Below are 27,058 nucleotides of genomic sequence, written 5' to 3' on the forward strand. Positions count from 1 at the left end.
GCTCCAATGGCCCCTATGAAGAAAGGAAGGAAGAAGCCCCTCCCTCCCCTCCTCCCCCTTTCTTGCTTCTCTTGTCCCCCACTTAGAAATGGAATGAAAGCTCACGTTACTTCTTTTCCATTCAGTCACCCAGCCCGGGGAAATCTAGCTGCTTGGTTCCAAGCTGGACCTCACCTGGCACCATCCATGGAAGCAGCCCTCCCAGGCGCCCTGTGTACACTCCTGGACCTTTGAGGCCATTTGGCCATACCACCTCTGCTCTCCACGAAGCTGGCATCCTCTGATCTGCCACGCTTCCATATCCACAGAAGACTTTGGCATCTGACTCAGTTCTCTCCACCCCACTCCTGCCACCATCCTAGGTGATGTCAACAAACACGTGGATGGTCCACCCACACGCCTCGTGCCCCTGACCTTCTCAGCTCTATGGGTTCTCACCTCTCACCACCAAGGCTTCGCCATCACCCTCCAATTCTCGATGCTACAAACACATCACCCTCGCAGTGGCCACCTCCCGTTCTTCCAGGGCGCTCAGACCCTCCCTTTCCCTAACAGCTCTCCAGCTTTAGAGAGGCCTCCATGGCCTTGATCCTTCCACTTCCTCCCAACACTTCCTCCTGGGCTGACTTGCTTCTCTATCAGCTGGACCATGTGGGCCATCACCCCCAACTGCTCATCAAGGGCCGTGCTTGAGCAGCACCATCTTGGAAAACCCCATTCGTGGTCTCCAAGCGTGGCTGGGCCCCCACCCCTTGATATTCTTTGGATTCGTCCTTCACCAGCTCCATCTCTCACCTCCTCAGCTACGGCTCCGAACCTTCGGCCCTCTCCTCAACTCCCAGCCCCGCTCCCAGCAGACCACCTCACCTCCTGCCTCCTGGAGAAAAGCAGGGCCCTCAGATATGAACAACTTCAATTTCCCAACCCCTACCTGCAAACTCACCTTCCCCACTCACCTTCCCTCCTGCCTTGTCTTAGAGAAGGTGCCACTCCTCCTGGGCAGGAATGGATTTTCCTTCCTTGAGCTGGAGCTCATTGCTGCCCACCATCTGGGGACCCTCATGTCACACATTACCCACGCTCACTCCCTCTGCCAGCTCGGCCAGGCCACGAACCCTTCCTACGCTTTGCCCATCCTGAAACAACGCTCTCCTCCTGCTACCACCCATCCTGTCTCCTTGTCTTCAAGAAAACTTGCTACACCATGTTCTCACTACTCATGGCTCCTTGTTCCACTGCAATCTGCCTTCTGCCTCGGAACAGCATGGCCTCACAAACTCCAAGGCTGATGCTCCTTATGCGTTATCATCCAATCTGACAGGTCCCTCTGAGGAAAAGCCAGTGCACTGCTGGACTGGGGAGGAGAAAGGGGTGGGTGGGGTGCAGGCTGAACAGCTGTGCCTATAGTCAGAGGCTCACAGGATGAATGCACAGCCGCCAGGGTCCAGAGGGGCAGTGCCCTCGCAGGCCACCCAGCGGCCCGGGTGGAGGCAGGTGGAGCTCCTGGCCTCCACATTTGAGCTATGAGCTGCTTCCATTACCCATCTTCAGCTTCCCATGTCCACACTCACTGCCCCCCACCCCATTTTTACACCAGTTTTCCCCACCCTCTGATTTCTCCTTCCATGCCCACTTCTCTCCCCAGCTACACTGCAGTCTCCTCGGGAGCAGAGGGATACCCTCTTGAACCCCCTACAGAACTTTGCCCAGAGCTACACCCTCCACGGAGGGTCAGGAAATACTGCTTTGTTACTAGCCTAGCACTTGAGTAAGAAACGATGAGTTCTTCTAAAGTGAATCGGAGCTACACACAGGCCATCTTCCCAGGAGGTTTACACCTGCTCCTGCTCTCTTGTTGATGTCAATGCTGAGGGTTCTTTAGCAAAACCCTGTTTTTCATAGAAAGTACAGAGATGGCATACAGTTTAGACAACATCAGAAGAAGGTCTCCCCTAGCTAAAAGATATGGGGCTCCGTGAGTCAGGTACTCTATATTTGGAGAGCCTGAAGCGATGGGGATGGAAGCCCTGGGACGTCCGTTGGGTGCTTCACCTCTGTTTATCCTAGTCGGCAGTTTATTTGCTGGTACTTTTGTTGTCCACCTAGTAATGGTGAGAAGAGGCATTTGCCAGGCACTGTGCTAAGTGCTCAAAGCAAGGGCTCTAAAGCGTAGGACCATCTCATGGGTGAGGCAATTGAAGCTAAGAGGGCCGAAATGACTCACCCAACGGCACACAGACTCTCAGTGTCAGAGGCGAGTCTACATTGTGCTGCTGGGATAGTACATCCCCAGCAGGCACGGGCCACAGTGGAATCAGCAACTGGGAGCAGGCCAGGGTTGTACTGCATCCAGAGAGGTATCACGTGATATGGGCAATGACCCGAGAGCTGTTTCCAAGGATCTGCAGGGCTTCAATGTCAGGGAGGCAGCAGCCCTGTTCTGGGTGTCCCCAGGGGTCAGAGATGTGACCGATAACAGTGACATACGTGACTGCTTGCTATGAGCCAGGCACTGCTCGGAGCACATCACAGCGCCCCGCCCCTAGGAGGAGGGTGCTGGTGCCATCCAGGAGTCACTCGTGAGCAAACCCGGGTGCGGAGAAAGGAAGTCAGCTGCCCAAGGGCACGTGGCTGGCTAAGTGGTAGGGCTGGGAGCCTGGCACCAGAGTCTGTGCTCTTCACCACTGTCCCAGCTTGCGTCCCTGACAGCGGGAGGTCGGACAAAGAGAAAGACTTGGACATGGATTTTAAGGAGCACTAATTACCAGAACAGCCTAACAATGGGGCCTGGGGGCAGCCCCTCCTCTCCAGAAGTGTGTGTGGCTTGGATATTGCTGGGGGGGGGGGGGCGGGGGGGATGGGGAGGGTCCGTGCACTAGGCGGGAGGCAAAATGAGGTGACCTCAGAGGTCACTCAGCTTCTTGAGTCCAAAGAGAGGCCGAAGGAGATGGCACCTCTGAGCCCGCTCCCCAGCCTTGGTCCTTCAGGCCCCAGGCCGTGGGCAGGGGAAGGTGCCCGGGGGCTCTGGCAGTGCTTACCTTCCTTGCAGTCGTGCTTGTTGTCGTGGAGGACGAAGCCGCTGCGACACTGACACTCGTAGCTGCCGAAGGTGTTGACACAGTCTTGCTGGCAGCCGCCGTTATCCTTGGAGCACTCGTCCTTGTCTGCAGGGGGAACAAGCAAGGGCACACTGGTCCATGCAGGGATGAGGGCTGCATCACCCCAGGGGAAGTGGGAGGACTGGCTGGGCGTGCACCTCGCCCTCCCCCCGCCCCCCCACAGGCAGGGTGGGGAGCGGAGGTCAAGGCGATGGTGGGGGTCCAGGGCACTGCATCAAGCGGAGGTGGCTGAGGGGGGCCCAGCTGTGCGGAGAGAAAGGAGAAGTGGACGGAGGGAGGCTGGGGTCTGGAGCTGACCAGCATGGGAACGCTCTACCATTACCTGCTTACTGGACAGACGGACAAGTGGAAAAATAGACACATGGACAAGCAGACTGCAAGAGAAAGGAGCAGGACGCAGGGGTCCCTCTTTTACTTCACAACAGGAAATGTCACAGACACCATCAAAATGGGAGGGGCGGGAGGCAGGGAGGGTCCCCTGTCCACGTGAGCGGGGGCGGGGGTGAGGAGAGCACCAGTTCTGTCCGGCCGGAGGGAGCCGGGCCGGCATGGCAGAGCGGAGGTCGGGGTGGGCGGCAGCAGAGCCCCCAGCCCATTCCGTCCAAGGTGAGGTTCCTGAGTAACAAAGGGTCCGGGAGGCCAGGCGGGCCTCACTGGGGGGTCCGGTTTCTTTTCTGCACTCGGAATTTGAGCTGGTGGGGCCGTCCCCGGGGGGGCTGCAGAGCTGGCCTCTTTTCTGAAACGAGAGAGAGAAGGAGAAAAGGGACCAAGGGGTGCGGGTGGAGGGCGGGGGCCAGGGAGGGAGAGCAGTGAAAACCAGGCCCGGCTCCGAGGGGGGTCCACGGGCAGCACGGGGTTGGGGGGGCAGCGGGACACACATGCAGGACGGCCATGTCCGGAGCAGCCAGGCCACGGAGGGGCAGCGGGTGGGAGGAGGCACAGCGACAGGGGACAGACGGGAGGAAGCCTGCGGCAGGGAGAAGGCCTTGGGGGTGGGAATGAGGCCCGCACGCTGGGGAAGGAGACGCAGAGTCTCTAGCAGAGGGGAGCAGTCCATGGGAAGGGGGCCTCATCCAGAGCTCGGCTCTCTCCTGGTGCTGCAACTACAGAGTGTGTTACAGACACAGACACACACTCACGCCAACACACCCACAGACATATTATCCCTCACCCCGTACCGTCGTCCCAACACGGCAGCACAGACACTGACCCACAGGTTGACACACACACACACACACACACACACACACACACACACACAAACACATGCACAGGATACACGTCTGCCCCTCACACACAGACACCACACTCACACACGTCAGCCATCGGCCACCTGTGTACACGTGCCAGGGATAGACGCCGCTGGCTCACTCCCTGTGCGTGAGGAAGCGTGCACGGGCACACACAAGCACAGGTACAAACAGAGACACACGTGCATGCAGAGACCATGGACTCATCGGCGGGCCACTGCGGACTCAGGAGGGCTCACAGGCGCAGCTGCTCCCATTCAGGTGGATCTGCACATGCGCTCTCCCATGAACACAGAAACTGACACACAGAGGGACACGTGGTCACAGGCACGGGTACATCACACACACATATTCTCCAGTCTCTCCATGGTCATTTTGGGTACTGTGTGCCTGGAACGGAGGCAGGCATTCAGGGAAGGGGAGTGGACACACAGAATTCCAGAGATGAGCCCCGAGGTAGAAAGATGCCTGCTGACATTCACATGGCCAGGCGGAGTCTGTGACAACGGCAGCCCTGTTCCGGGTCTCCCTTGGGAGAGGGGCCCGAGGGCTGGAGCACTGGCTCCCAGATGGCCCTACTTCTCCAATTCACTCTCACGTGAGCCAGGCCCCGTGGGACCCAAACAACCCAAGGTCAAGAGGTGGAGTCCCCAAGTCCTTCCCCAGGTCTCCTCAGTTAGAGCATCACGAGGGACCCTGACAGAGGGCCCTGTGGAAGCTGCCTTTGCACAAGCCCTGTGAGAATGTGGGGCGATGGGCACCCTACAACCCATCCTGGGGTTTCACTGAGTAACTCACTGATGACTATGCTGGGAGCTTCAGGAGTTCCAGCTCACGGAATGAGCAAAGATTGTCCTGAAATTGACCCCCATGCCTTCCTCGTATTTGCACCCCAAAAACCGGGTACAGTGCCTGGCACATTGTAGGGGTAAAAGAAATACTTGCCCAATGAACGAGTGAGTGGGTGACTGAGTGCTGAGTGCAGTGTTGAGAGCTGCGAGCCCTGAGAAAGGGCTGCTTTAGTGCCCGGAGAGGGGCTCTGCCGTGGTTGGGGGCAGCCTCTCCTGGGAGCCAGGGATGCAGGTTGCAGAAGGGGCAGGAGCAGGGAGTGGACACGGGCTGGGACAAGGAGATGGCACTCACCCTCCAGTGCCCAATGCCCCGGAAGGTGGCTGGGGTCACACTGAAGGTCTTCAGGCTCTCTCTTCTTCTTGCCTTATGGTCTCCTCGCTGGGTGTCCCAAAAGTCCAAATAGCCCCCCTCCTGGGGGGTCAGAGTCAGATGCCCTGGACCCTGAGGGCTGAACCTTGATGCCCAGCGGTGAGGGTCCTCTGCAGGTTTCTTGTGAGAAGGGGCAGTGCAAGTGTGCGTGTGCAGGTGTGTGTGTGCGTGTGTGTGCACGCGCGTCTGTGCAGAGCTGAGGGTGGGCTGAGGGTAGCAGTGTCGGGCCAGGGCAGGGCAGTAACCGTGGGTGGAGAGCCCTGGGCTCTAGGTCTGACAGATGTGGTGCTGGTCTCCCTCCGCCCCGCCCCCCTACCAAGACTGGAGCAACAGAAGGGCAGGAAGAGACAAGAGTAAGCAGGTAATGGTTTCCCCAGGGCCGAGCCCACCCCTGAGTGGATGTTACGTCCCCTCAGCCCTCTGGTGAGCGCCTCACACGGGTTCCAGGTGGGCCCAGGGAAGAGAGGGAGTCGCATTGCAAGGGTCTCAGCCAGCAGTGGGGCAGGGGCTGTGAGGCACTGTTAGCAGAGCGGGGTGGCTGGCAGTACCAAGCAGGGAACCAGTGCACAGGGGCAGTGCATGGCATCCAGTGGGGCAGGCGAGGGTGCAGGGCGGCCACATAGGGGGCTTGAGGATGCAGGACCCTGGGCAAAGGAGGGGAGAAGGAAGGCAGCGTGGACCCGGCCGGAGACTTCTGGGCTTCCTGCCGTCCATGCCTGGCCCACCAGGCGTGCTGGGGATGAGGATCCCTGGGTTGCTCCCCGAAAAACTGTCTGCTCCAGCCAGCCCATGGCCTCCTGTCTGCCCGGAGATGGGGCCCTTAAAGGGACTTGACCCCTAGCCTAACATGGGGCAGCTGTCAACAGACATGTGCTGGTTGGATCTGAGTCCCCCACCGTGGGCCTCGGGGGCGTGGGAAGGCTTTGGGGTTGAGGGAAGGGAGGCTCCTTATCGCTTCTGAAGGCCCCGGCATGACCCCATTTGGTGTGGGCAGGTTCTGATGAAAGATTCAACCACTGCCGGATAACCTGCCCCACAGTCCAACGCAGACACCCTCCTCTTCTGCATGCGGCAGCGTCCGGCCTCACTGCACTCCCTGTTCCCAGGGCCTGACCTCTCTCGGGTCTTGGCTTGCGGCCCCTGAGGCCTGGAGCGCCCTCTCCCTTCCTTTCTGCAGGCCTATGTCCTGCCCGGCCTCAGGTCGGCTCCCATACAGCCTTGAGGGCTCAGGAATAGCGGGGTTCAGGCAGGGAGGGCCGTCCTGGTGGTGGAGGGCCAGTGGGGGGAGCAGGGGACAGACCCTGCTGCCCGGCACCAGAGGGGCTGCAGAGTACAGGGGTGCAGCGGCAGGAAGAAAGGGATGCGGGGCTCGGAGCTGGGGAGTCCGGGGTTACCTGAGAAGAAGTGGGCCTTGAAGCCCTTTTTGGAGACTGTGTTGTCGGACTTGAACTCCACACGCATGTTGTTGTACTGGGAGGTGATGACCTCGGGCTTCTCGGAGCCACAGAACTTGCCGTGCAGCTTGGAGTCGGCCGTGAGTCCGCTGCGCACCTCCACGAAGTCGTACTTGCACACCTGTGGGGCAGCGCAGCTCCAGGCCCACCTCCTCCAGGAAGCCTCTCCTGACCACCCTCGCCTGAGGAGGCTCCCTGTTCTGTGGGTCCTTTCGCCTTTAGTTACCTGCTTTGCCACATCTAACAATTCAAAAAGTGCCACCCCACCCCATCAGTTCCTCTTGTGCTCCCCACACAAGCCCCCAGCCCTGCCTCTCCCCACAGGCTTCTGGACTCCACGTCCTTCATTCCCACGTGCCACGTGCTCCCTGGCCTTCAAGGCCCTCCTCCCTGAGCCTCCGCTGCTTCCTCTGAACTCCCCCACACACACTGCCTCTACATTCCTGGAGTATTTCTTTCGGAGGGTAGGAAGCAGGCACCAGGCTGAGCTCGCACGCCTCAGACCTCCCTGCATCTCCTCAGCCCCAGGCGGGCACTTACATCATTGCCCTCGGTCTCGAAGAAGTCAAACTGCAGGGAGATGCGGTACTGGGTGGGCGCCACCAGCTGCCAGATGCAGTTTTTGTTAGGGGGGTACTCCTTGGGCCAGCCCGGGCTGGTTATGGAGCCATTGAGCTTGGTGAGGAATCCACCACAGGCAGCTGGGGGGGACAAGGGAGGTGGCGTCACCCACCAGGAGTCCCGGCTCTAGAGAAGGGCATGGACACGGGCTGGGGTGCATGAAGGAGGAGGAGTGGGTTTGTGGGTTCCCCCAGCCTGGGGGGCTGGTGTGTGGTCTCTATGGGGAAGGAGGCAGGGGAGGGGGGGTGTCTTCAGAGTAGGAGGAGTTGTGTGGTCACTTCAAGTTTCTCTGCGAGAGAACAGGCCAGGCGTCTGCTTAGAGGTGGGGGGTGGGGTGAGGGGCTCCAGAAAGGCAGTACCAGTGGGCAGGGGGTGCTGGGAGGGAGGCAGGGAGGACCAGGGGGCAGGGACTGGGAGGCACGGAGGGAGAGGGAGCTGCTCAGAGGTGAGTGGAGAGAAGCCCGGCAGCAAGATCAGGCTGAGATGGAGACAGTTAGCCAGAGAGCGTTTCACTACCTCCTGGGAACATTTATAATGAGAGGCTGGAACTCAGTGCCTGTCTAAGAACAGTGGTTTCCAAACTGTGGATCGTGACCTTCTGCTGGGTGATGAAATCAATCAAGATCAGCATTTAAAAAGAACAAGAATGAAAACCAAACCAAACCAGAGTACATCACACCTGGTCACAGTGTGTTCCAGGGGACTGAAAGAGACAATGTATTCCTTACCCATGAGTAGTGACCAAAGTACCATGGAATCCTCGTTTTTCTGGAAAGGGGTCTGTCCAAGGGCAGAAGAGACCCGGGCTGGAGGGTTTGGGGTGGGAGAGGGAACAGGGTCCTGGGCAGCCTGGGGGCACTTACCCTCGCAGCGGCGCTTGTCAGGGGCCAGCTCATACCCAGGGTCGCAGCTGCACTTGTAACTGCCCAGGGTGTTGAGACACCGCTGCTCACAGCCCCCGCGGTTGGGCCGAGAGCACTCGTCCACCTCTGCGGTCGTAAGGAAAGGGTGTCAGTGACTCCCAGTCCGGGGCCTGGGTCCCTCCTCCTGCCCTCTGCTTGGGAGTCAAGTCCAGGATCCCTCAGGCTGCTAGGACCACCCCCAGTCCCATTCCAGGGGGAGGAAGTCAGCTGTGACCTGCTCAGAACCCTACCCGGTCCCCAGGGGATCCTGTCTGTGACAACCCCAAAGGGACAGGCAGTTCCCTGAAGGAGGGGACAGGTGGACCCATGGAGCCTTCCTTCTGACCACACTGGCTGGGCTGGTGGCCACCACCATTCACTGGGACCTCTCATGTGCCATCCCCGGCTGAGTACTATTCTTTCACCTCTGCTTCAATCCCTACATGAAGCCTGTGATGGAGGGGCTGTAACTGTGCCCAGATTACAGACGAGGAAATGACGCTTGGGCAGAACACCCTCAATGCCCAGGGTCACGCCGATAAAAAGTCCACGCTGCCTTGTCTCCTCCCTGAGCTCCTACGGTACTTTCTGCCTGCACATCTCACCAACATTCCTTCAGTACAAACTTTTGGACTTTGAGGCAACTCCTGAATTGTTATGTCAATTCTCTGTCGACCACCTACCGTGTGTCAGCTACTTTTACCTACGTTTGTCATTTACTCAGTGAGGTACGTAGTTTTTCAGTGGGACCTTTTCTGCCCAGTTAGGCCATAAATTCAAGGGCAGGGCGCCAGGGTCTACGAATCCCTCACAGTGTGTTGAGTGAGTGAATGAGGAACGAATGAAGCCATGGCAGCACCATTCACAATAGCCAAGGTGTCCATCCATGGGTGAGACTAAAGGAAATGTGGTTCAGACACACAGTGGAATACTATTCAGCCCTAAAAAAGAAGGAAACTCTGCCATATGCGATAACACGGATGAACCTTCAGGACATTATTTTAAGTAAAATAAGCCAGTCCCCAAAAGTCAAATTCTGCATGATTCCACTTACATGAGGTATCTAAAATAGCCCAATTCATAAAATTAAAGAGTGGAATGATGGGTGCCCAGGGCTGGGGGAGGGGGAGGGGGGGAGTTATGAATCAGCGGGCATAGAGTTTCCGTCGAGCAAGGAGATCTGCACAGCACTGTGCCTTGGTCGGCAATACTGGTTTGTACACTTAGATGTGCTCCGGGCGTAGATCTCACGCTAAGTGTTCTTACCACAATCGAATAAAATTTAAAAAATAAAAAGAAGGAACAAAGGAGGTGGGTTGGCCACAGGAGTGGGCCGGGGTAGGGGAGCGGGGAAGGAGGCACCTTTGAAAAAGTTGACGGCGAAGCCAGCTTTGTTAATGGACCCATCGGAGACGAACTTGAGCCAGAGACGGCTGGACGTGCTCTTGATGTCGTCCGGCTTCTCATAGCCGCAGTAGCGCCCGATGAGGGTGCTGCTCTCGCTGTGCCCGTCGCGCACTTCCAGATAGTCATAGGCGCAGCTGTCATGGCGCTCAATCTGGGGGTCGGGGGCTCCGTCAGCAGGAGGAGCCCTGGCGGCCCAGACCCAAGCCCCGGAAGCCCGCAGGAGGTGGGCCGTCCTGGGGGTCTCTGACCCACCTCAAAGGACTGGAAGGTGAGGCCCACATGGAAGCCCTCGGACACCTGGATCCGCCAGATGCAGACTTTGCTGGGCCGGTAGTCGTCTGGGTAATTGGGCGACTGGATGTGGCCGTTGTCCTTTTTCACATCTCCCCCACAGATGGCTTTGGGGACAGGGGACGAGGTGGGAAAAAGAGGATGTCGGTCAGAATGCTCTGCAATGTTCGAGAGCCCTTCTACCCCCTCTTCTAGCCCTGCCCACCCACATCCCCAGCTTCCCAGTGCCCCTGGCCCTGGCCAGTCCCAGTGGGATCTCTGCTTCCTCCTTCACGGGCCCTCGGCCTTGCCTCTGGGGTGCCAGGAGGGAGTGGTTCTAGGGTGCCCAGGGACCCCACCTCTGACTCCCCCATCCCCCTGCCTCGGTACCTTCATAGACCGCAAAGAAGCCTTTCCCGACCCAGTTGCTGCTGCTGCGAAATTCAACCCAGAGGCGGCTGTCGGTAGAGACAATGGGCTCCGGGAGTTTGCCCCCGCAGAAGCGGCCTGCACAGACGGCGCGGACAGGGGGCAGTGAGGCCCAAAGCAAGGCCCTCTCCCTTCCCGCACCAGGGCTGCACCTCCAGGAAGCCCTCCCCACCTCTCTGAGGGGCTCAGGGGCTCTGGCCCTGGTCTGCACTTGACACACGTTCAAGTTGGCCTGCATCTGGTCCAAGGTCCAGTTTGGCCTTGAAGGGCCAGAGTCCACTCTAGAAGATTTCCTGCCCTTGAGGGAAAGGATAGGAGTCTGTTTCTGGGAGGAACGGTGACTCCTCACCTTAGCCAACGGTATCTGTGTTTTATTTACTTTTTCAAAAGAGCATTACCATCACTACGTATCCTTTCTCATTTGCTCTCCATGCAAACAAGTAATAACCAAAAACAAACAACAGTTTTCTTTTGCTCAAATGCTGGGGATGCCATGGGACCCCAAATAAATCCCAGAATCTGGGGACTGGGTGAGAAAATGTCCTCTTTGAAATAAAACCTGACAAGAATCCACATAAGCGGATAAGGCTGGCCATCTGTGGAATTCTTTGTAGTCAAGAATTGACTAGGGCTGATTTGTGTGTTCGTAATAATATGGGTGTTTCCCAACTTACAGCAATGGACAGAGGGCGCTGGCCTAGGAATGTAAGTTATGAAAAAGAAACTGCAAAAAAAAAAAAAAAGAAAGAAAGAAACAGCAATCTTGGAAATGCTAACACTTCTGTAGCAAGAAGTGTCGTAATGACAGCTGCTTTGGGTGACTAATAAGAAATATTCGAACATCAGAAACTGGGGGAAAAAAAGAGACGGTTAGCGAGGATTTGTCAGCCTGCTTCAGGCAGAGGCTGGGCTGTGAGACAAAGTTCTAACGCTAATGAGCGGTCCTGAGCTACTTAGGCTCACATCCAGATCGAAGAAGAATTCATGTAGCTCCTCAGGCTCTAACTCTGTGTCCATTACAGCATCTTCTGTCCTGTGGTTCTGACCCATCCATCCCTCACTTCCCCACTCCCCTCCCCCCTGAGACAAGGCACCCTGTGCAAACAAGTTTGGGCGACCGTGCCAGGAATGTAGGTCTCTGTGGTACACCAGGCTGCATTGTGGGCACCCTCAGGCCACATCTCGCAGACAGAAAACAGAGCCTCTGAAATTGCCCAGATGAGGAAGAGAGCCTGGAGCTGAGAGGACAGGCCTGTCCATCTCCCTCTGTCACCTTGTGTGATTGCCCACACCTACACACTGACAGCCACCCTCTGACGGAGGCCTGGAAGCCCATACTGAGGACCTTGAGGTCCACACTGGGGAAGAGACTTGCCCAAAGTCACACATTTAGTGATGGAGCTGCAGCACTGACTATACCAGGACTCCTGGTTCCCATGCTAGGGTGCTGCCCGTAGCCAAGTGCTAGTGTTGGGGGGAGGATGCACAGCGTGTCATGTGAGTAGTTCTAAGAAGGACGCAGCTGTGGAGGAGGTAAGGCGGGGCTGTGCCGGTACCTCGGAGGGGCGCCTTCCTCCAGAAGCCGTCTCGGACCTCCACGTAGTCGTACCAGCACAGGCGGCTGCGGTACAGGTCCATGGACGTGAAGTTCAGGATGATCTGGGGAAATGGGGGAGGAAGAAGGTGACACCGCTGCCCACACATCGCCCGCCGGTGTCGCCCACCAGCCCCATGACCGCTGCCTGCCTCGTGAGGCTGTTTGCCATGGGTTATAAATAGTTAAGTGTTCCAGAAAGGAGCTCCTGGCCCAGAAGTGTCCCTCGTCCACAGCCATCTGCCAGTTCTAGTCAGCATTCTTCCCAGATACCCCAAGCCAGGCCTCACTTAAAATGCACAGCCTCGTTGAAAGTATGTTTGAGACCTGGGGTCTCATTTTACTGATCTCCTTAGTAAGGAGCTGTTGCTTAGGGTTAAACAAACCCAGCTCTCTTCATGGTCAACTTAAATAATATAAATTACAGCATCTTTAGAGGGAAGAGGTCTCCTTGGTGAGAGGAAGGGCCCAGGGAGGCATGTGGGACTGGGGGCAGGGGGCGGTCTGAACGGGAATGAAGGGTCCAGAGAGGACGAGCAGGGGGAAGAAGGCCTCAGTTACCCATCATCGCGCATTTACTGAATGCTGGTTCTAGGCAGGGCTCGTGCTAACCGCTGAAGGGAGTATCAGGTCTGCATGCCTCCCAAGAATGGGTTTAAGACACTCAACTATACTTCAGTTAAAAAAAAAAAAAAGGGCTTCCCTGGTGGCACAGTGGTTAAGAATCTGCCTGCCAATGCAGGGGACACGGGTTCGAGCCCTCATCCGGGAAGATCCCACATGCCGCAGAGCAACTAAGCCCGTGTGCCACAACTACTCAGCCTGAGCTCTACAGCCCGCGAGCCACAACTACTGAACCTGTGTGCCGCAACTACTGAAACCCACGTGCCTAGAGCCCGTGTTCCACAACAAGAGAAGCCACCGCAATGAGAAGCCTGCACGCCTCGACAAAGAGGCGCCCCCACTCGCCACAACTAGAGAAAGCCTGCACGCAGCAACAAAGACCTGACGCAGCCAAAAATAAATAAATAATAAAAGAAAAAGAAAAAAAGATACGTCCCTGTCAAGGAGCTTAGGACTTAGAAGAATAAGACATATGCGTGAAAAGACCACCTAGTGAAAAACTCAGATTCCAGTCATACGAGCCTGGGTTTGAATCTCGCCTCTGCATAAAATGGTGCATAAAATGAGGAAAGAGCATCTCACCCTAACACAGCAATACATAGGTACAGATACTGCCCTAAGTACCTCCTTCACATAAACTTAGTTCAGCCCTTGAACTCATCAAACGTTCACCTAATACTGGAGGAACGTTTGATACCTCGGTAAGTAGTAAGTCTCCCCAGCAGGGGGGCATATGAACAGGTAGACAAGCACACTTACTAGGAGGGAAACTGCTTCCTTATTGTTTCCGGAGTGAGCCCTGAAGCCTGCTGTATGTTCAGAGTCCAACAAGCAGGGACTCCAGAGAATGGCACCCCCATCTGCGAGGAGTGTGCAGTGGGCATGAGAAGGCCCAAGGGGCCCACCTGTGAGGTGCTAGCTGGGTTCCCCGCTGGAGGAGAAGGGGACAAGGGTGTCCATCTCCCCTGTGGCTCACTGCAGTGTTAGAGGCAGACAGAGTGGAGGCCAGAATGAAAACCACTGGACAAGGAAGAGCTCCCGGCTCACGGTCACTTTAGCACCGACCCCGTCAGAATTCTTGGTGTTTTCTTTTTTTTTTTAATTTAATTTAATTTATTTATTTTTGGTTGCATTGGGTCTTTGTTGCTGCGTGCGGGCTTTCTCTAGTTGCGGCGAGCGGGGCCTACTCTTTTTTGTGGTGCTTGGGCTTCTCGTTGCGGTGGCTTCTCTTGTTGCGGAGCACGGGCTCTAGGCGTGTGGGCTTCAGTAGCTGTGGCACATGGGCTCAGTAGTTGTGGCTCATGGGCTCTAGAGCACAGCTCAGTAGTCGTGGCACACGGGCTTAGTTGCTCTGTGGCATGTGGGATCTTCCTGGAGCAGGGCTCAAACCCATGTCCCCTGCATTGGCAGGTGGATTCTTAACCATTGCGCCACCAGGGAAGTTCCTTCTTGGTGTTTTCAATATCCACCTGCACTACCCTTGCCATTTCCTGACCTTTGCATTCCCTAACCTCCTCTCTCACCCTCTCTCTGCCCCTTCTCAGCCAGCACATCATGCCCTGGACCTTGTTATCATCCATAATGTCAAATCCAAGGACACCACTCTACATCCATGTGCCCCAATCTTTCCTTGCTCCCTCCCTCTGTACACAGAGCTCAATGATCCTTCCAGTTCACTGCAACCTTCAATCTACTGAGCCTGTTGTACTTTCACTGCCTTTCACCCCCGTGTACTTACATTTCTTCTGACCTAGCTTGGAACCCATGGTCCATCTTTCATATTTTCTTTTGATTCACACATGAGTTTAAATATGTTTGTGTTTGGGGGAGCTTTCATTAATTTTGTTACTCTGAGATGTAATCGAGTGAGATCACGTTTTGAAAAGTGCACTACAGGGGACTTCCCTGGTGGCGCAGTGGTTAAGAACCTGCCTGCCAATGCAGGCGACACAGGTTCGATCCCTGGTCTGGGAAGATCCCACATGCTGTGGAGCAACTAAGCCCGCGTACCACAACTACTGAGCCTGCGTGCTGCAACTACTGAAGCCTGTGCGCCTAGAACCTATGCTCTGCAATGAGGGAAGCCACCGTAATGAGAAACCCGCGCACCGCAAGGAAGAGTAGCCCCCGCTCGTCGCCAACTAGCAAAAGCCCACGTGCAGCAACGGAGACCCAACACAGCCAAAAAAATAAATAAAAATTTAAAAAAACACGAAAAGTGCACTATATTACTCCTTTTTTTTTTTTTTTTGGCCGTGCCGCAGGGCTTACAGGAGCTCAGTTCCCCAACCAGGGATTGAACCCGGGCCTCGGCACTGAAAGCCCAGAATCCTAACCACTAGGCTGCCAGGGAACCTCCGAAAACTGCTCTACATTACTCATGACGATGAGTAATCATCATTGGGAGTATTATTATTATTATTATAAAAATACAAGTCCTGGCATTTCGAAAAACTGAAGTTGAAAATCTGTTGTAACTCTTGCTATAGAGCCAGTGTCTCGTGACCCAATATTTTACCTTTTTAGAAAAGACCAAATATGACCACAGAGGAAGTTTAACTCACTATGCAATCCTCGGTGCATGGCACATAATAGCTGTTTAATAAATATTTCTTGAAGAGAATTTTGCTTTTTGGAATCTATTCTAATATACTTGCCCAAGTGTATAAAGATTTAAGTTTCAAGGTATTTATTTTGGTAGTAATGAAAGCTTGGAAAAACTTAAATCAGCATCCATCAAGAGACCTGAGGGGACGATTAAATAATTAAATTAAGGGCAATCAAGATGATGGGATGCCAAGCAGCCACGAAAGTGATTGAGGTAGATCTATATGTGCTGACATGGCATGACTGTGATTTATTGTTGAGTGAAAGGCAAGTTACAGAAGGCCACCCCCACCCCCACACCCCCACACTAGAAGGGTCTGGAAGGACATCCCAAGTGTTACCAATGCTTAGTTGTCTCTGTGGAGTGGGATTTGGAGGATGAGCAAGGGGAGAAAATTCACTTTTTACCGTAGGCATTCCTATATCGCTCAAAATGTTTATAACATGCATATGTTATCTTTATATCTAGCAAACAACAAAAATATCTTTCGAAGAGCTGCTGGGTGGAAGAAGGAATGCAGAGGGCCGAGTGAGGGCTCCCTGACTCCTAAACTTACACCCTTAACCCCTACTCCACGTGGCCTCCTTGGGCCTGCCAATCAATTTCACTCAGCAAGCAGCCCTGAGAACGGCAGCCACTTTCCCTCCCTCCCCGGAAACAACTATGACTCTGTCCAGGGGGGGATGGATTCAGGCCTCTGAAGAAGAAACCGTGCCCAGCCAGCAGAGCCCCACGGGGCCCACCCAAGACCTGCCACAGGCAGGAGGAAGCAGAGGCCACCTCACGTGGAAGGAAGAGACCTGGGCGAGCAGTCAGGGGCATCCTACAGGGAGGCGCAGCCACGGCTATACTGAGACCGGAGGTGTCTAATTAAGAGTTGTAACAACTTCTGTCGTGTGGAAACAGCTGTGCGCTGGTGGCAGGGACACTGCCCTTTGCCAAGAAAAACTGGGCCAGCTCTGCCACTTCCTGGCTGGTGACTTTGTGCCTCGTTGTTTCTGTCCGAAAAATGGAGGTGACCATAACGACTCCACTGGGGAGTCGGGGGCAAATGAGATACGGGTACAGAGTCCCCAGGTGCACCCTGCGTGTGGGAAGTATTCCTCATGCTTGTTGGGTGCTCTCAGGGAGGAGTTGGGAGAACACGCCAACCCTGGGGGACCTGTTGTCTGGCTTACAGTCACATCTTAGGCCTCACTTAACTCCTCTGGGCCTCTGTTTCCTTATCTGTAAGATGGTAACGGTAATAGTACCAGCCTCATAGGACTTAGGGGAATTAATACATGTAAAATTTATGACCTTGTCTGACACGGGTGCCATACATACATGTCACACATCCATACGACAGTGTATGCCACTTCATAAACATTAATTTCACTCCTGGAGTTGAATTTGCTTAGATAGTTTGATATTGGGTTCACAGGACGGTCCAGATCAGAATGCAGGAAATAGAGGGAGGCAAATGAGGTACCCGGGGAAGTTGACCAGGGCTCACTCATTTAATAGATCAGGACCGGAGAATGATACTAGCAGCTAACATTGATTGAATCCCCGCTATGTTCCAGGCAGTGCCCTAAGCACTTTGTGTACGTTAACTTGCTTAATCCTCGTATCAACCCCACGAGGGAGGTACTATCACCAGGCTCATTTTACAAATGGGGAAACAAAGGCACAGAGAGGGTAAGCGACTTCCCCAAGATCATACATCCAGTAAAGAGCACAGCTGGGAGTCAAACCCAGGCACTCTGGATCTTAAACTTATACCCTTAACCTCCATTCCACGTGGCCTCCCCAGGCCTACCAATCAATTTTGCCCAACGGCTGTGCAAAGAATGAGCATCAACTTTCCCTCCATGCTCAGAGCTCTACGCCCTTCAGTGCCTGAGAAGAGGGACTTAAGGGAGGACCCAGCCCAGGCCTTGCAGAGGAGGGATGGGAGGGGTCACCTCTGCCCAGCTGGGGGATGGGAGGAGGCAGAATTGGGGTTGGACCTTGATGGGAATGAGGGTGGATACGGCCAAATCCAAAAGCATTTTAAGTTATCTTCCTGGCTCCTCTGCAGCATTTGACTATGGTCTCCTTCTGAAACCACTTTCCTGCTCATAAAGGAGTTCCCTTCGTTGCTTGGGAGACACTGTAAATCCTCTTCAGGGCAGTTCTAATTACGTGCAGTGTAAAGACTTGAGGATCCTCCAAGAAGTCCTCCAAAGTGGCTCTTTCTCTTGTTTGACATCCCTACGAGACGTGCACAATCGTACGAGATAAGTTTTACATATCACTTGCATGTCTGGCAATAAGCTGAGAACTGGTAGGCAAGTGAAAAACAACCTCTCAGGAGCCAAACAGATGTCAAAGTCCATCCGCTAACACACGTGGATTTATTTAAGGTTTACTGTTGAAAGAGTAGACTTTGGAGTCAGATAGTCCTAGAACTGAAAGCTGGTTCCACCATTGTTACCTGGGCAAACCTGGCCAGGTCTACTCCTGCACTTTAAGCCCCAATTCCCTCCACTCTCCAGTAGGGATAACAGTACCTACGTCATGAAACGGTTGTGAGGAATAATGAGATCCTGCATGTAAGATGCCAATACTTTGGCACATAATTGGTAAGTAACAAAAAGTGGCCATGCCAACTTGATGATACCATCCTCTTCTGCCTCCCCAGCCTTTAAATGTTTCTGTCCCCCAGGGTTCCATCTTTGGTTCAGTTACAACTCTACAGTTTCAACCAGGACCATGGGTGGGTTTTACTTTTTGCATTTCTACAATCATTCATCGGTTAATCTGGAATTCTTATCCGTAGCCCACTTCTCTCCCTGGAGCTCCGGGCAGGCCTCTGAAAAAGGATGGGGAGTCTTGTGGGAGCTATGAAGGGAGCAGGTCCCAGGCACAGAGAGGCTCCTAAGGCAAGGCCGTGTGCTCTCTAGAGACTAGGGCCAGCCCATGCCAGCCCACAAAGCAAGGAAAGAAGAGGGTCCTGACCAAGTTGCCATATGCCTGCCAACTGAGCAAACCTCCTGAACGGGAAAGAGAGTGATGCTCTACCCTACTCTGTGCTCCGTGGGGCCGCGAACTGTCTCGTGCACCTGTCCATCCGCAGGGCTGGGCCCAGCACTGGGCACCTAGTGGCCACACAAGTTGCCGAAGGGCACTTAGCTGTTGGAATGGGACAAGGCTTTGGAATTCACACGGTATTTCAATCACAGACTTTTATGTCATAATCCAGGATCTATGAGATCTTGGGCAAGTTAACTTTTCCAAGTTTGTTTTCTCATATACGAAATGAGGCTAACATTAGCACCCAGCCTATAACGTTGTGCTAAAAGACATAACACAGAGATTTAACACGTGCCTGGCCAATCATATGCTCAGTGATCATTAGTTGTTATTATTATTATTGTTATCTGCAGTGAGATTTCCAAAGGCTGGAAACCCTCAGCAGAGGAAGGAAGGAATCCAGGGCAAGGTCACTACCAGACAGTGAAAAGGACTGCAATTTTTAACTTAGATTCAGAACAAGAAGAACAAGGAAGGGGTGGGTTCACTTTTGAGGGGAGCTGCTAGAAAGTTAACCAAGGGAGATAGGGAATTATTCAGCTCTCAATAAAAGTCTGTCGTAAGGGAAGATGATCTTCAAATTATAAAAAAATAAAATCAGCATCGTTTGGAAAGGAAATAGAAGCTCAATAATACAGAAGGAGAGTCAGCGAGCGCCTCTTTAAATTGGCTTTTGCCTCTAGACTCAAAAATGACATCAGAGGACATTCAAATAACTGGCAGGTGTGAGCAGCGTCTGTAATCTTGAGAACTCAGAACAAAATCTTTCCCAGTTTTCAAAAGGGGTTTGTATGCATGTGTGCACGCACATGCATGTGTTGGGAAGGGGGTTTAGAAGTGAATTCTGGGAATTGCAAACCACTGAGTTCAGTGGTGATCCCCAACTAAACAGATGGTCTATGACCATTTAGAAAAGAAACACTTGACTACTTTTGGGTTCACTTGAAACAAGGTACATCAGACGAATCTCACTTCTTTTTTGAAAGGGGATTTACCAACTGGTGAAACAGTGGATTTGTTTTGGTAAGGCAATTCATCCATGTATTCGGCATTTATTAATCACTTCCTGTGCCAGAGACATAAAGGCAACAAAGGCCTGGTCTCAGAAGCAGCTCATATGGTGGTTGGTCAATAAGGTGGTGACCCAGTGGTTGGCTGGTAATGACATTTAGCGTAGTCAGAGCTAGTGGAATAGCTTTGCCCAAAGCCTGCAGATTACTGGGTCAATGTCAATTCAGAGGGAGATCTTGGATCTGCTTTAATTCATGTCCTGTTCAATATTTTGATCAAAGGCCAGGTTCGGAACACCCAGAAGACATGCTTATCAAACGAGCTCATGGCAGAGTGAGGACGGCTACCTGCTGGATGGTGGAATTCTGATTCAAAATGATCTTGAGAGCTGTTGGAATGAGCAATGCAACCGGTAATAAAATCTAACCCAGCTCAAGGTTGCACTAGGACATTAAGAACCAAGTTCCAATCAAGGAAAATAAAGCCTTAAAGCTGACTCTTGGGAGCAATAAAAATATGAAGGACATGGAAGGTCCAGGGGTGGGTGAGAGGTCCAGACTCCAAATGAAAAGCCTGTGAATGGATCTGAGAAGCACTTAGAAAAATGTCTGGCACATAGTAAATGCTATTCACAAGTTAGCATTTATATACAACTATTAGTAGAAGCCTCTCATCATCCTGCAGGGTGAATGAGTTTACATTCCCCAGGTAGGTCACTCACAGCCACATGGACTAAGCTCTCCTACTCAGGGGTCCTGGCAGAGGAGAGGATGCTCAGTTACCTTCTCCCCAGGTGTGACTGAGATGCGCCATACGCAGTGCATGTGGGCGGAGTAGCCGTTGGGGTACTCGGGGGAGGAGAAGTTGCCCGTGCTATCTTGTAGGGTCTCTCCGCAAGCTGTCGAGGAAAGGAAATGACTGGGTTGCTGGCTGCAGGTGCCCAATCCCCCCCCAACTTTCTGGCTTCCCTGCCCTGAGCCCTGGCATCCTTTGGGGGAGAGGAGAGAGTCTGGGATGGCCCTGTCCCCTTAAGATCCATCCCTTCTCCTTTCCGTTCTACCTAGTGCTGCAGGATGCCCTGTTGTCAAGGCAACATGGGTTCCAGAGTTAAGGTCAAGCTCCTTCGGAGGGCCTCACTCCCTCTCACTCACTGAGAATCGCTCTGCGCCCCCCATTTTCTGCTCCTACTGTCCCTCACTCTCACCCTCAGAAGATGGGTGGCTCAGCATCTCCCCACCTGATCCAAGCCCCAGTTTGGGTCTGTAACTTGAACACTCCCCCTCCCTGGGTGCCCCCTCCCCCGACACCAGGCAGCCTCAGCCTTTTATAAGTCTCACAGCCTCAATCTTCTTGGCCCCAGGGCCTGCCCTCCACCCCACCCTGGCCTGTCCCCACCCCTGCCCCGACCTGGGCACTTGTAGAGCTTGCGGGCCTGGGCAATGTCCCCCTTGCTGAGCCGGGTCCTCTGGCCGATGGGAGGCTTCACCCCATTCACCTCGTACTTGGGAACGATGGTGTCCAGGAAGATGCCCCTGAGGAGGAGAAGACCAGCCTGGGTGAGAGTCTGATGGGAAGGAGGGCGGCTGGCATGCGTGCACCGAAGGTCACGACCCCGCAAGAGCCCAGACATTCCTCAGCAGGGTCAGGGATGGGTGGAGACATCTCACCCTGTCATTACACTGCCCTCTGATCAGCAGCCACCCTGCTCCGTGGCAGCCATACCACAGGGCCTGGGGGAGCCCCAAGGAACACTTTGGGAGGTCGGGGACGTGGACCTAGGAGGCCCTGGGGACACACCTGTGCTCCGGCTCAGTCTGGCCCAACTCCCAGCCCTGGGAGAGCTCCAGATCCCTGTCAGTCATGTCTCAGCCCTGCCCGGCCCTGCTTCTGAGGCCCCCTGTGCTGATTCAGCCCTGACTACACGTCTCCCAGGACTACCCAGGGCCAGCCCCTGCTGGCACGGGCTACTCCTGATGGCACCTGGGAAAAGGCCAAAGGGCAGGCTCCACCGTGGCCAGACCAGACCCCAGGGACAGCCCCGCTAGCTCCTGATCCATCAGTGTCCCCTGTCCCCTCAGTTCCTGTCTGCTAGGTCCTGGATGTTTCCATCTGGGAGGAGCAGAAGGAAGGGGGAGCAGGCATCCCTCCACCTCCCCAGGGCCCCTGACTCACACCCAGCTGGGTAGAGCTCAGCAGGAGGTGGGGTGGGATGTGGTGGGAAATGTACAGGGGGTGGTCTGTGGGTGTGGTGGGTGGGATGACCTCACCACCCTTCCTTGGTCTCTGTTCCCTCAGGTCTGGAAGCAGGAAGAGTGGGTCTAGAAGGAGCATCTGAGGAGAGGGGGAGGGCCAGGGTCTGGGAGAGCAGAGACGGAGGATGAGGACAGAGCCAGGCATGGGAAAGGCCAGGAGGGGGTGCGAGTTGGGGTGCTGCGGGGAGGCAGAGGAGGAGGAGGGGCTGTTTCCCACACTCTGCTAAGGAGAAGCTGGGACGGGGAGGCTGGGCCACTACCTCTGGGGGCTCTGGCTGTGAGTTCTGGGAACCTAGGCCCAGGACAAAGAGTAGGTGTATACGTGCTCGTGAGCTGGGGAGCAGGGCTGGTCCAGGACAGAAGCCAGACTTTGTGCCAATCAGCCAATTACGAAAAGGTAGACCCATCAGAGAGACATGCCCCCTTTGGCTGAGGGTTGAGGGAAAAGCTCAGCTCCTTTGGGCGGATACAGTTCCAGGGCCACAGCACACCACGCGGCTGCACGGCAGCTGGGTTTCAGCCTCCCGGGCCAGGTGTGCCCAGTACTAGGTGAAGAACCCAGGCTCTGTGAATCCCGGCCCTGCCATGCACCCACCGTGGAAGAGGACAGCAGGGCAGGCAGCACCCACGGGTCCTCTGCTCGGGGGCCGCAGCCACCCAGAGGCCCACCCTTGTCCTCGCCAACGACCCCAGCAGGGCAGGCTAGTGCAAAGTGGGAGGCCTACGGAGGGCAGGGCTGGGCTGCCCCAGAAGAGGCTGGGCCCCATCTCTCACCTGGAGAATGTGTTCCGGGCATAGTGCATGATACTGTCAAAATCATAGGTCTCCCCCAGGGATTCCACCTCCTGGACCTCCATCTTCAGGAAGTTATACTCCTGCCCTGCGAAGACCAGGAAAAGGGTGTGGGGAGGTGGGAGCGGGCGGGTCTGTGAGGGATGCAGTGCTACCTTTTCAGGGTGGGGAACGGGGTCCTCCCTGCACTTGAGAGGTGCCCCCCTACCTGAGGGTCTGGGCAGCTGCCAAGGGAAGCCTGGGGGAGGGGCGGGTCTCTAGAAGAGTCTGTCCAGCAGGGGGGTGGGTGGGGTTGAGGGCTTGCTGGAGGGAAGGCTCAAGGGAAGATGGGAAGGAGGTGCCCATTTCTAGAACCACAGGGAGATGAGAGCAGTGAAGAGTGGAGGAGGCCTGGGGAGAAAGGGAGGAAGCAGGAAGGGAGGGAAGAAAGAGCACAGTGGGGAGAAAGGAGAGAGGAAAAAACCCTTGGAGGACAGCATATGCCAAGAGCAGGAGACTGGGTAAAAGTGAAGAGAAAGTCTGAGGCAGCATGGGAGATGGGCCGACCCCTTCCCACCTGCCCCCGCTAAAGGCCAGGTGGGTTCTGGCTGCTCCAGACAGCCCCTGTGTGCAGGACCTGGACCTCTCCTGGCCCCCCATCTGACAACTGATTTGCAGTCCCTGAGCTGCTACTGACCCGGAGGAGATGCTGCAGGGGAAGGGTCTGGACCCCAGGCAGGGCTGTGACTACCCAGCTGGCTGGGACTATAATGCTGAGTTGACCAAAGGCGATGGCTTGAGGGAGCAGCTCCCACCCTGACCAGGAGCCCTGGAGGGGCAGGTAGAGGTGCGTACCTGGCTGGATGTTCTCGCGCACGATGGAAACGTGGCGGTCTCGGTCAGGCCGCGTGTGTTCATGCCAGAAGCCGATGACATGACCCAGTTCATGGACCACGATGCCGAACTTGTCACAGTTCTTGCCGATGGAGATGGCCTGGGGGCCCCCACCACGGCGGCCCACGTAGGAGCAGCACCTGGAGGGCGGGGCCAGCTCAGGGGGGCGGTCCCGAGCTGGGGGAGTGCATCCACTCAGGGGTCGGGTGTGGCTGCCAGGGGGGCCAGGGAGTGGAGGGGTTGGGGAGGGACCCGAGTGCGGGATGCCCGGACTGTGTGCTGGGGTCTGAGCCACATCCGGGGCAGCTCCTGGGGAGATGCCCCATGGCGGGAGGGGACAGATGACGCAGGGCCGTGCCCAGATGGGACAGCTGCAGCGCTCAGGACAGAACATGGGTTGGGGCGATGGCCGAGGGTAAAGTGCCCAGGGGCCCCTGCTCACCCGCAGGGTCGATAGGTGAACACGATATAGCTGTCCTCGTCTGTGCGCTCCAGGAAGGTGACACAGGTGTGCTTCTCCCAGTGCCTCATGGCCTGCCGGAAGACTGCCCTCTGGCTGCCTGCCAGGACAAGGGAGGCCAGGCTGTTACAGTTGTCCAGGTGGGCCCAGTTCCACCCATTGCTAAAGAGTCAGCCATTCATTGGACAGACAGGCAGAAGGTACCACTCACACCATCATGCACGACAGGGCTGTCCTGAGGCCAGGCCACGGTGCAGGCTGCTCCCCACACGCCCGACATCATGCTCACCAGTGAAGTTTCCTCCAATGACAAAGGGGATGACCCCATCGGGCCACACGCGCTCTGGTCTAGACGTTGCTGCCCTCCGGCTCCGGGACCTGCTTCTCCATCTCCCGTGACTTTTCCTCTGCGGCTGCCCACTAGTGCTCTGACAGTTGAGGGTGGAAGAGTTTCCTGAAATTGAAAGAAGAAGGCATTTGGTAGCAAGGGAATGAAGAGCAAGAGAAAGCAAATTACAACCGACCCTCATTATCTAGGGATTCCGTATTTGCCCACTCAGTAAAATTTCTTTGTAACCCCCAAATCAATACCCTCAGCTCTTTCACGGTCACTTGCTGTCATGCACAGAGCAGTGAAGAATTTCAGTCACCCAACAGGCATGATCCCAGCTGAGCCTGAACAAGGCGACAGGCTGCCTTCTTGTTTCAGCTTATACTGTAAATATCTTTTTCACAATCTATTTAGTGCAACATTTTTTTGCATTTTGTGCTTTTTCTTGGTGAGTTTGCTGTTTAAAATGAGCCTCCCCTTACCCCCCTGTAGTGCTGAAGGGCTGTCTAGTGTTCCCAAGTGCAAGAGGGCTGGGACGTACCTTATGGAGAAAATACCTGGGTTAGAGAAGCTTTGTTCAGGCATGAGTTACAGTGCTGTTGGCCATGAGCTCAACGTTAATGAATCAATGCTGTATTAATTAAGGTGTCTTTAAATAGAAACACACATAAGACTGGGTTATGTATTAATGAGTTGATGAAAATGTGACCAGAGGCTTGCAGGAACCTAACCCTGTATTTCTCCTAGGAGTAATGGCTCAGAATTTGCTAATTCAGTGTTCGCAGTGACTTTATGGAATAGCTGTAAGGCTATTCTATAACTCTATTCATAACTACCATGAACAGAGAGAACTGACTGTCAGTGAAAAAGAGAACAGCAGTGTACTCGTTTCCCCAGACCTGCAGCGGACCTGAGACTAGGAAACAGTCCCGTCTCAGCCAATAAACCTTCATATTTATGGAGCATACAGAACTTGATGTCCTCTTTAAGTATTCCCAAGTACATGTTCTCATTTGACACAGTAGCTCTCTGGATGGACTGGGCAAGTGTCGCTATCTACATTTGACAGATGAGGAAACTGAAGCCCAAGATTTGCGCAAAGTCAGATGGTGGGTTAGTGGCAAGTCCAAGTTATCCAAATCTCCATTCTGCTTTCCTCTTGTCCCATGTCTACTCGTCCCCACTAGGGTCAAGTAAGCCTTGCTAGTTACCAGGCTACCAGGTCACCCTCCAATGCCAGCTGCTCTCTAGGGTAGTTTGACCTTTACTCCATGGCCTGCCCATGCCAGGGTCCTCCCTCCTGCCAGACAGGACAACTGCCTGGCACCACCAGAGTGTGCCCAGAACAGGTCCCAGGTGAGAATCCCCCACTCGGGCAATGGAAGGGTTACCTGTGAGCAGGACCACAGTCCAGAGCGGTGAGAAGGCTGAACAGAACCAAGACAGCCCAGGCCCTCAACCCTCCCATTCCCTCACACATGCACAAGTGCCAGGCTCGCTGCGGGGGGCGGGGGGGGGTGTACTTGGACCCACCCTTGACCTTGAAGAGCTTTGAGTCCAGCTGGGGAGAGAGACATATAAACAAATCATTGCAGTGTGGTGCGACTTGTGAGATGCTAACAGTGTAAGCCCAGAGGAAAGAGCACAGCGAATGGTGGCATGGTCAGGACTTGGGGATGAGATCAGGGAAGATTTCACAAGAGAAGCTCTTGAGATGGGCTTTAAAGGATGCGTAGAGTCTTGCAAAGTGGGAGCAGGAGAGGAAGCCAGGAGGGACTGTGATGTGCAACGAAGAGCCTGGGATTTGGAGTGAGAAGGCTTGGGCTCCTGTCCCAGTTTTGCCACAGACTAGCTTTGGGACCTTAAGCATGTCACATTACCTCTGTGACTCTTAGTTTCTGTACAGATGGTCTCTGACTTCGCATGGTTCTACTCACAACGTTCTGATAGTACGGAAGTGATAACACACTCAGTAGAAACTGTACTTCGAATTTTTGAATTTCCTGGGTTAGTGATAGGCAGTGTGATCCTCTCTTGAGATGCTGGGCAGTGGCAGCGAGCCGCAGCTCCCTGCCAGCCACACCATCACGACGGGAAGCAGCCCATACGCTCACAACCATTCTGTACCCAGACCACCATTCTGTTTTTCGCTTTCGGGACAGTATTCAATAATTACGTGAGGGATTCATCATTTTATTATAAATGGGCTTTGTGTCAGAAGATTTTGCCCAACAGTAGGCTGGTGTTAAGTGTTCTGAGCACCTTTAAGGTAGCCTGGGCTGAGCTATGATGTTCTGTAGATTAGGTGTATTAAATGTATTTTTGACTTAAGATATTTTCAGCTTATGATGGTTTTATCAGGATGTAACACCATCACAAGTTGAGGAAGATCTGTGTCTGTAAAGTGGGAGTTGTCCTGACCTACCTGTGAAGGTGATTGGGGACAGTCAAGTTACACAATGCTTTTGAAAGTACTTTGTAAACTGTAAGCAAAAAACAATGTGGGTGGGGGCTTCCCTGGTGGCGCAGTGGTTGAGAATCTGCCTGCCAATGCAGGGGACACGGGTTCGAGCCCTGGTCTGGGAAGATTCCACAAGCCGCGGAGCAACTAGGTCCGTGAGCCACAGCTACTGAGCCTGCGCGTCTGGAGCCTGTGCTCCGCAACAAGAGAGGCCGCAACAGTGAGAGGCCCACGCACTGCGATGAAGAGTGGCCCCCGCTTGCTGCAACTAGAGAAAGCCCTCGCACAGAAACGAAGACCCAACACAGCCAAAGATAAATTA

At 54.5% G+C, this 27,058-nt stretch overlaps 1 protein-coding gene across 3 annotated transcripts in view; it reads right to left on the bottom strand.

Annotated features, from left to right (window-relative positions):
* Nucleotides 1–27,058, bottom strand: part of BMP1 (bone morphogenetic protein 1) — a 40,287-nt gene that overhangs the window by 5,513 nt on the left and 7,716 nt on the right. The window contains exons 3-17 of one of the 3 annotated variants that reach the window (XM_029203059.1): nt 24,234–24,398; nt 23,927–24,044; nt 23,446–23,624; nt 22,594–22,699; nt 20,975–21,099; nt 20,350–20,465; nt 12,230–12,332; nt 10,635–10,751; nt 10,227–10,372; nt 9,930–10,125; nt 8,529–8,654; nt 7,585–7,745; nt 6,985–7,165; nt 3,039–3,164; nt 13–2,702 (exon numbers count right to left, since the gene is read on the bottom strand). In XM_029203059.1, coding sequence (XP_029058892.1) covers nt 2,527–2,702; nt 3,039–3,164; nt 6,985–7,165; nt 7,585–7,745; nt 8,529–8,654; nt 9,930–10,125; nt 10,227–10,372; nt 10,635–10,751; nt 12,230–12,332; nt 20,350–20,465; nt 20,975–21,099; nt 22,594–22,699; nt 23,446–23,624; nt 23,927–24,044; nt 24,234–24,398 — 2,141 coding nt within the window. In that variant the 3' untranslated portion in view covers nt 13–2,526. Of the gene's footprint in view, nt 1–12; nt 2,703–3,038; nt 3,165–3,534; nt 3,856–6,984; nt 7,166–7,584; nt 7,746–8,528; nt 8,655–9,929; nt 10,126–10,226; nt 10,373–10,634; nt 10,752–12,229; nt 12,333–20,349; nt 20,466–20,974; nt 21,100–22,593; nt 22,700–23,445; nt 23,625–23,926; nt 24,045–24,233; nt 24,399–27,058 lie in introns of those variants that run through there. The other 2 variants (XM_029203058.1, XM_029203060.1) reach the window with 2 other exon arrangements.

This window comes from Monodon monoceros, unplaced genomic scaffold, assembly GCF_005190385.1.
Source record: "Monodon monoceros isolate NGI ecotype Baffin Bay Population unplaced genomic scaffold, NGI_Narwhal_1 Super_Scaffold_5, whole genome shotgun sequence".
In the NCBI taxonomy this organism is placed as follows: Eukaryota; Metazoa; Chordata; class Mammalia; order Artiodactyla; family Monodontidae; genus Monodon; species Monodon monoceros.